Here is a 9,504-nt window from a genome sequence, read left to right on the forward strand (position 1 = left end):
TGGCACAATCAGGATGGCAGGGGCCACGGTTGGGGAAGACGTCTGTACAGCCCTTCCCCACAGAACCACAACCCGCCACAGCCACACAACCCACAGCCACACAGCTCAGGCGTGCTGCCTTCACCCTGGGGAGCAATCAGGCGATGTAACCATGTCACACAGTGTGTTGGGAAGCTTACTGCTTAAGGCCAGATTCCTTTGGGTCCAAATCTTGGCTTGGATATTATTTGCTGTGTGATTTAGAGTGAGTGTCTTAACCTCCCTGGGTCTCAGTTCCTGTCTCTGGAAAATGGGCTTCCAAGAGTCCCTCTCTGTCAAGGTGTGAGGTTTAATGAAATGATGCACGTGAACTGGCTTGCACGTCCTGTCAACAGCTAACATTTTTTGAGTGCCAGCTGTGTCCCAAGCACCTTGCCAAGCACATTCCTGGATGAGCAAATTGTCTTCTTACCACCACCCTATGGGGTCAATTTCTTTTTTCATTCCCATTTTACAGATGAGGAAACAGAGGCCCAGAGAGATTCAGCAGCTTGCCCAAAGTCACACAGCCCCCGTGTGGGGAGACAACAGCATTGCAAGGCCTGGGGAGGAGATGAGCAGATGGTGGGTAGCAGGATGGGGGGAGTAGGTCTCCATGCCTGATCTCTGACCCACAGTGACTGACCAGAAGGGGAACCTCTGCTGGGACAAAGGGGACGTGGGTGCAGACAGTCAGGCTCCCCCTGCCCACTCCTACTTCTCTTTTCCCTGGGATGACTGTGACCTCCCACTTGAACCCTTAGCCCATGCACAGCAGGAAGTGAGACCTGGAGAGGGAAGAGGGCACACTTCTGCTTTCTTGGGGACACTGGATGGATGTGGGTTGCGGGTACAGTTGGTGTCTGACCTGACATTTGAGGTCTTCCCAAATCAGCCCGGCCTCTGGGATTGAAACGGTTTTATCCTTTTTAGCCATTGGGGAAGGCAGGTCACTTCCCCTCTCTGGGCCTCAGTTTCTTATCTTGAAAATGGGAAGATGAACAGCCACTACTTTCTGGGGTTAAAATGTCAAGTGAATGTGAGGTTGTCTCCAGGGCCAGGGTCTTTCTTATAAGAAAGGCAGCTCCCGTTTAATCAAGCACTGGCTCTAAATGGTCTTTAGGAGGTCAGGAGTGCCCTTTGGGTTTGGCGAGACAAGGGTTCGAATCCCACGTCTGCCACTTCCTGTCTGTGACCTTGGGCAAGTTGCTTAACTACCCTGAGCCTTAGTTACTTCATCTGGAAAATGGGTGTATCCATAGACCCTACTTCACAAACACTCGAGGGGCTGTGTGAAAAGCTGTAACGCAAGGCGCAGCACATAGGTGACATTCAATAAAAGTTGGTCGTTTTCCATTATTGTCATCTCCCATCACACACACTGTCCCATCCTCACTTAAACTTAAAATCTCAGAGGACTTCAGGCCAGAACTGGATCTCATATTCAGAGATGTGTGTTGGTTTGTTTTTCTTATTCTAGAGTAGGAGCAACTTCAGTGCAGAAGGCTGGGTCTAGCTCATCTGAGTTGTTAGGTATTCTTCCAGCAAACATTCCCTAGTTGATGTCTGGCCCTGCGCTGGGCAATAATAGGGACCCAGTGGTGGCTAAACCAGGCCAGCCCTGCCCTCCCAGAGCTCATGGTCCAGGGGGAGACAGACTCACCCCCAGACAGTGAAAACCCAGGGTGGTCAGGGCTGGGACAGGAGAAGTACAGGGCTGTGGGTACCCAGTGATGACTCTGGGCCCTGCTGTCTCGGGGTTCCCATTCCAGCTAGAGTCAATATCACTAATACTAAAAAAATGAAAACAGCCAATAGTGTTTTTTGTTTTTTTTTTGGCAGTGCCACATGGCTTGCGGGATCTTAGTTCCCCAACCAGGGGCTGAACCCACGCCCTCGGCAGTGAAAGTGCAGAGTCCTAACCACTGGACCACCAGGGAATTCCCAAAAGCAGCCAATAGTTTATTACACATTTCCAAAGTTCCAGATACTATTTTAAGTTTGTTAATTGCATTCACTCATTGAATCCCCACAGCCAGCCTATCAGGTAGGTACCACCATTATGCCCATTTTATAGATGAAAGAACTGAGACCCAGGGAGGCTGTGTCACCTGCCCAAGCTCATGCGGCCAGCAGCTGGTGGAGTCAGAATTTGAACCCAGGACATCTGGCTTAACCCAAGGCTTTAGTGCTTCTCAACACAAGAATGGGTGGGAAGGGCTGGTTTCCCAGGGAGAGGATGAGGGCCTGTGGCTGTGGACGGAAGGAGGGCTGAGATGGAGGTGAGGAAAGCCTGAGGTCTCACCTGCAGGGTGCAGTGGGTGAGGGGATAAATGCCGCTCAGGCCTGGGGTCCAAGCCACCTCCAGCTCTGTCGGCTGGCTGGAAACCAAGTGGAGGTCGCGGGGCCGCTGGGGGAGCACTGTGGACAGAAGAGGGGAGGAGCTGACCCCTTGCCCAAAGCTCCCCACCCTGCCCTCAACCCCAGCTCTGACCTTTGACCCAAACCCCCCACCCTCTGACACCCAACCCTCCAGCTCCTTTCCTGTCACCTGTGATGGTGGCTGTGCGGGATGTGGTGACCCCCTTGGCGTTATGGGCTTCACAGGAGAAAGAAGCAGTCTTGTTCAGGCCTGGGGAGTCATATGAGGGAGGGGCCCAGTCAGAAAGGGGAAGGAGGGGCTCCCGGGCCACACTGAGCACCCCCTCCACCACGCCCTACCCGACAGGGTCAGTCTAGCACCCAGGGGCGCCTGCTTGAAGGGAGATTGTGGGAAAGGGAGATAATGCACTGGGAACAGAGGCCTCCATCCCCAAACACAAGGCCAGCTAACATCCGACCCCACAGACACCCACACCCACACAGATGGAGACACATGCACACGTACACACACAGACACATACACTCAGAACCACATACCTAGACACACACAGGCACACACGCTCACACACACGCTCATGCACAGAGATACACATACATACACAGGCGCACAGAAACACTCATACTCACATAGACACACCAGACGCACGCACCAGCACGCACAGTTATACACACAGACGCACACAGAAGCACACACTCACATACAGAAACGCACATACTCGGGGACTTCCCTGGTGGCGCAGTGGTTAAGAATCCGCCTGCCAATGCAGGGGACATGGGTTCGATCCCTGGCCTGGGAAGATCCCACATGCCGCAGAGCAACTAAGCCCGGGCGCCACATTTACTGAGCCTGCGCTCTAGAGCCCGCGAGCCACAACTACTAAAGCCTGCATGCCATAACTATTGAAGCCTGCGCACCTAGAGCCTGTGCTCCGCAACAAGAGAAGCCACCGCAGTGAGAAGCCCGCTCACCGCATCGAGGAGTAGCCCCCGCTCTCTGCAACTAGAGAAAGCCTGAGCGCAACAACGAAGACCCAACGCAGCCAAACATAAATAAATAAACAATAAATTAATTTAAAAAAAAGAAACAAGGTAATCAAAAAAAAAAAAAAGGAAACGCACATACTCATACCTAGACACACACAAACACACAGATGTACACACACTCACATATACACACAAGATTAGACAAAATCACACTGAGCCACACAGACACCTGTCTCGAGGCATACACATCTAATAGATACACACTTAAGAAACAGGCCCTCATGGGGGTGTGGAAACGTAGAGGTGTTTGCTCATTGACAAGCTTGGCTGCTACCAATCCCTCTCCCCCGCACTCACTCTAGCTCCACTGGCCTCCTGATGTTTCTAGAAGGTACTATGCACACTCCCACCTCGGGAAATCTGCACTTCCGTTCCCTCTGCTTGGAACAGCATTCCCACAGACATCCGCGTGGCTCCCTCCCGCCCTCCTTCACATTTGTCACTCAGATTCCACCTTCCAGTCGCCTCTGTCCCCAACCACCTTGTTGAAAACTGGAACCTCCCCTCCACAACTAGCCTCTTCCCTGCTTTACTTTCTCTTTGATTCTTCTCATCACAGCATCCTTTACACAGTCCTGTGTATCCTGTTCACTGTGTGTTGACCCCACTAGCATGTCAGCCCAGGAGGGTACGGGTTTCTGTCTGTTTTGCCCCCTGCTGTATCCCCCCTGGGGCCTAAGATGGCCTGGCACACACTAGGTTCTCCATAAATGTTTGTTGAATGAGTGGATGAATTTATGTGAATACATTTATGTACTTATGAGCACTTCCGGGTGTGTACGTAGCAATGTGAGCATGTGTAATTCCGTGGGTGAGTTCGTGTGTTTTTGAGTGTCTGGGGGTGGATTGCCTCCCCTTTCCCAGTGTGGTGGTGGTGGGAACACAGGCAGATACACACCCATGTACACACACAAAGGCACATACAAGTACACAGACAAACACAAGAGATGCAGACACACAAACACAGAGAGATACACAACACACAGAGCTATACAACATACACAGATTCACACACACGGCAACAGAGACATGCACACCCACAATGTCTGGGTGACAGGATGTAAGGAGGACCAAGTCTTCAGTCTATGTGTGACTGCAGATCTGTATCTGCCTGTGTTCCTCTGCGTGTCTGTGGATGCTATACGCGTGCGTGTGTCTCCTGCGTTTGTTCTGCGCTGTGCTGTGTTCCCACCACCACCAGCTACCCGCAGACACAAAGTTTCCTTTTCTCAGTTAGCAGAGGGAGTGGAAGGAGGGAAAGGCGGCGAGGCCGGAAGGGGGTGGGCAGGGAAGCTCCTCAGCTCCGCTGCCCAGGCCGCAGTTCCCAGCCAAGGTCAGGTGTCCGGGCCCGCAGCCTCCGCTGCCCCGGGGAGGGACAGGACAGCCCCGGGCGAGCTGCCCGAGGGGGCGGGGAACCTGGGTCCCGTCCAGCCACCTGGCACGTGGGGGCCCGCCAGGGTCACCGCGCGGGAGCCCGCGCTGCCCGCCGCCGTTGGAGCCCTGGGGCGGGAGGGGGGTCTGGAGCCCGGTCCAGTTCCGACCGCAGCATTCCTGCCCCCGCGTGAGTCACCGGGGCGCCCCCCCACCCCCGGCACTTCCGGCCGTACTGGGATCCCCCTTCCCGGGCCCCAGCGGCCCGCACCTTGAGGGAGGGGGAGACAGGGGCGAAAGGGCCTGGGACCCCCTCCCCTCCGGCGGGCTCTCCCTCTACGACCAGCTCCAGATGTGCTTTCCAGATGTACCGTCCCTTTCCTCCCTCTCCCCCTCGGCGCCCCGCGCCACCCTCCCCCACCCCAGAGCGCATTTTGCTTTTTCCGAGGGAATTGGAGGGATGGAAGGAGAGAGGGGGCACGCCCTGAGTCAGATCCAGGGACAGACACACACAAACGGACGAAATTCCTTGATACAGCACACACCACGAATTCCTACACACACACAATGAATCACACTTAACGTACAGGGGCCTACAGGGCACGTTACTGGCCTTAAAACAGAAAACAGCAGCACTGGTTAACTACACAGGAGGACGCTGTCGCAAACAGGCAGTGACACAAAAGCATACTCTATGACTGACATGTATACACAAGGGGCTGACACTGACGCACATACACAAAGAGAGACACACACATACACAAACACAAACACGCAATCGAACGAGCACACACTGACTACACACACCTAGCAACACAATACACACCTAGGCTGAAGCTGACAGACACACACACCTCCCCGCAGTTCGAGATACACCCACCAAGCAACAAACATACATTGAGGTTGAAGTGGACAAACGGATACACAACAGGACACAAATCAGGTTGATGTTGACTGGCTCACACAGAAACACAGCCAAGCCTTCAAAACAGAGCTGGACACACTCAGGTTGCTTCAGACACATTCCTCAAGATGCAGGCTGATACGGAAACACACACTTGCATCGACACACAGAGTTGCTGCAGACACACAAGCGTGGAGAGTGGCACAGACACATATATACACACTGGCTGGTGAGTACCTCAAGTTCCTCCACCAAGAGGCAGTCAGGGCTGTGACTGACATACCAGGAGAGCAGACAGAAGCAGAAGGGTGTTGTTACTACCTGCTGTGAATCACACACACACACACACACACACACACACACACATGTCTATAGGGGTCCATGGGACAGAGTCACATACCAACATGCTCACCCTGTGACATATACACAGATATCACAGAGCCATCCATACACAGCCACAGGCAGTGGAACCACACCAAGAAACACACCAAGTTGTCCAAGGACACATCCTGAGTCCACAAAGAAACAGAAGCTCCCACTAAGACACACTGACACCTAGAGGCACACGCCTGTAAGCTGGCATCGTCACCTCTATACAGGGAGGTATGGAAAATAGCCACAAGACACACTGCCGTCCATCACTCTGCCATCTCTCTTCACACACACGTACGCACTCCACCCTCTCACAGTGAGTCACAGCTGTGAACACACAAACACAAAGAAGGACAGATAGCAGGCCGACACTGGGATACTTAGTCACACACACACACACACACACACACACACACACTGACAGCCCCTGAGAAACTTACAGAAACATGCCATAAAGACCCAAACACAGTGGGACAGACACCTAAGGTGACAGAAACATAGCTAGTCTCACACACACACACACACACACACACACACACTCACACTCTGAGACATCCACAGAAGCTGGCCCTCACTAAGGCACACCTTCATACAAACAGGTAGATGCACTGAGACACAGATCCAGAGGGACAGGGACACACCCAGACCTCCCACCCCGCCCCACACACAGAGACACACACAGAGATCCCCACCTGGCAGCTCCCTCACACGCTGATACACACACAGATCCTCTCACACCTGTGCCCTCCATTTCTCCTTCTTCCTGGGATGGGGTGGGGGAACCATCCCCCTCTCCCTCCCTTTTGCCCGGGTCCTGCCAGGCTGACTCAGGCCCCAGAGCTGTGGGCCTGAGTCACCCCTCTGGAGGCCGGCATGCTCACCCCTGCTTCCTCGTACACTCAGGGCCCCCGGAATGCTGGGAATGTGGGCACCTCCTTCCACCCTAAGAGACCCTCCGTCAGGAGTCCCCTCCCCACACCAGCAGATGGAAGCAGCAGGTTGGGGATGCTGGAAGCCGATGCCCTCCAAGGTCCAGCCGCCTCCCTCTGACTGACTCAGCCTCCCCCATCTGTGTTCCTCTGCCTCTCATTCCTCAGTGAGGGGAACCCCCTGTGCTCAGGGTCCCCCAACTCTGGCTGACTGCTGTGTGACCCCAAGCTAGGTTCTGCCCCATCTGTGAGGTGTGGAAGGGGATGGTCACCCTGAGGCTGGGAGGGTTTCTCCTGTCACTCAGACCTGTCGTGTCTCTCTCCATCTTGGGTTACTTCTGTAAGGAGCTAGAGGAGAGGAAGTCCCAGTTGATTCCGGTGCCCTGCTTGGGGTCAAGGGCTGACACAAGGGGCATCAGACCCCCACACACTTGGCCATGGAGCAGCTCAGAGGAAACCCAGGACAAAGAATTCTCTGCAGAGAGGCTGGCATGAATGGAGGGGGAAAGAGCAGAGAGACAGGGAGACAGACACACAGAGCAACAGAGAGAGATGGAGAACAGAGAGACAGAGAGAAAACATACAGAGGGAAACGAGATAGATGGGGACAGAAATGCAGAGACAGAGATACTCAGAGACAAAGAGAAAAAACTAGAGGGAGACTCAGAGACAGAGACAGACAGAGAAGGACAGAGGGACGAGCAGACCCTCACACAGAGGCATGAAGGGCTCCCCACTTCCATCCTGCCTGGCCCTCTGCGCTGAGCTGACCGCATCCCTGGACTCACCTGGAACACGGAGTGTGTGCTGGGCACTGTGGTCCACGGTCGCAGCTAGGGAGACAGCATCCTGGAGCCAGAGTAGGTCCACGGGCTCTGGGGGTCCCTGGGCCTGGCAGCTCAGGTTGAAGGGAGTATTGGCAGCCACAGTCCTGTCCTCAGGCTCCTCCAGGAAGTAAGGCAGGCCTGGGCGGGGGTGGGCAGTGGTGAAGGCTGGGGTCCCTCTGAGCCCCCTAGGTGTCTGACTCACCACTAGGATGTTGTAGGGTGCAGGGTCTTTGACCCCTATGTCTGACCCCTCAGGACACCTCTACCCCCAGGAAACATGATCCCAATATCTGACTCTCCCCACCAATGTCTGAGCCTCTCATGTCTCTTTTCCAGAATGTCTTACTCCTGTTCTTCATGCCACTTTACCTATGAGGAAAGTGAGGCCCCCGGGGGGTGGGGGAGAGGGTTCAGTTGTGCCTCAGATCCTTGATCTGATCCCCGAATGTCCTGCCCCAACCACGTCTGACCCCAGGACAGCTGACAGCCCCAAAGATATCTCCCCCACTGCCCAAAACATATAATCTTGCGCAGGCCTGCCCCCAATAATTTATAGACCCCTCCAGCTGCCTGACCCCCCAAGATCTCTGACATTCCTAGGTTGTACGGCCCCAATGCACGCCGTGAATCCTCCAGCACCTCTGACCCCTCAGGATTCTTGGTCTCCCACGACCTCTGAGCCCAGGGCTCACCCTCCAGCCCGACGTAGCCAGGCTGGGACACGAAGGTCTTTCTGCCCAGGACCACGGCACACTGGTACCATCCAGCGTCTGAGAGCTGCAGGGACGAGATTCTGACAGGGCAAGAGGAGGGATAGAGAGGTTCAGGGTCAAAGCTGCACCCGGGGAGGGGGTCCTCAGAGCTGAAAGAGGAGAGTCTGGGCTGGAAACTCGTAAGACCGAACAGGTGGGTACTATTATTAACTCATTTTACAGAAGAGGAAAGTGAAAGCCAGGGTTAGTTATGTCACATGCTCAAAGCCACGCAGCCAGCGAGTGGCCACGCTGGGGTCCAACCCAGGTGGGGCTCCTGCGAGTGACTTTGCACGCACTGTGTGATGGAGGTGGGGACACAGGGGTCGGGAGGGATGCGGGTCGTGTCTGGTTAGGGGAGGCCGGGCACCTGAGTTGGCTGACCACTTTCCAGTCATCCTGCCCGTCTTCGCCCAGGGGCACCTGGGTCTGGGTGCTGTCTGCCAGCTCTAGGACCTGTCCATCCCGAAGCCAGGTCACCTCGGGGGGCTCCCCCTGAACCTGGAGCTCACACCGAAGGGCCCCCATGAGTCCTCGGGCACCAGTGATGTTCCCTGGACTCCCCACGAAGGGGTGCCCCGCAGCCTGTGGGCCTGCAGGGAGATGGGGAAGAATTCGCTCAGGAAACCCTGCTCCCCGCCGACTCCTCGGTTCCACCCCTGCCGGCCTGCCTACTGCCAGGACCCCGCCAGGCCCTTAGGCCCACATAGTTGCAGAGTGACCTCAGCAGGGGGGGTGGAGGGTGGAGGCTTTGAGGGGAAGATGGGAGCCTTCCCAGGGGACTGGGGTCCGGCCTCCATCCTCCGTCCGTTGGGAGTAGGCCGGGGATCTGGCAGCCTCCCACGCCCTGACTGCTTGGCTGGCCTGCCCTCCCTTAGGGTCTCTAGAGACTTGACAGCTTAGGC

At 55.3% G+C, this 9,504-nt stretch overlaps 1 protein-coding gene across 2 annotated transcripts in view; it reads right to left on the reverse strand.

Annotated features, from left to right (window-relative positions):
• Nucleotides 1-9,504, reverse strand: part of AXL (AXL receptor tyrosine kinase) — a 30,559-nt gene that overhangs the window by 19,685 nt on the left and 1,370 nt on the right. The window contains exons 2-6 of one of the 2 annotated variants that reach the window (XM_059903523.1): nt 8,970-9,192; nt 8,540-8,640; nt 7,809-7,985; nt 2,570-2,650; nt 2,324-2,439 (exon numbers count right to left, since the gene is read on the reverse strand). In XM_059903523.1, coding sequence (XP_059759506.1) covers nt 2,324-2,439; nt 2,570-2,650; nt 7,809-7,985; nt 8,540-8,640; nt 8,970-9,192 — 698 coding nt within the window. The remainder of the gene's footprint in view (nt 1-2,323; nt 2,440-2,569; nt 2,651-7,808; nt 7,986-8,539; nt 8,641-8,969; nt 9,193-9,504) is intronic. The other variant, XM_059903524.1, reaches the window with a different exon arrangement.

This window comes from Balaenoptera ricei, chromosome 19 (assembly GCF_028023285.1).
Source record: "Balaenoptera ricei isolate mBalRic1 chromosome 19, mBalRic1.hap2, whole genome shotgun sequence".
NCBI classification, from domain to species: Eukaryota; Metazoa; Chordata; class Mammalia; order Artiodactyla; family Balaenopteridae; genus Balaenoptera; species Balaenoptera ricei.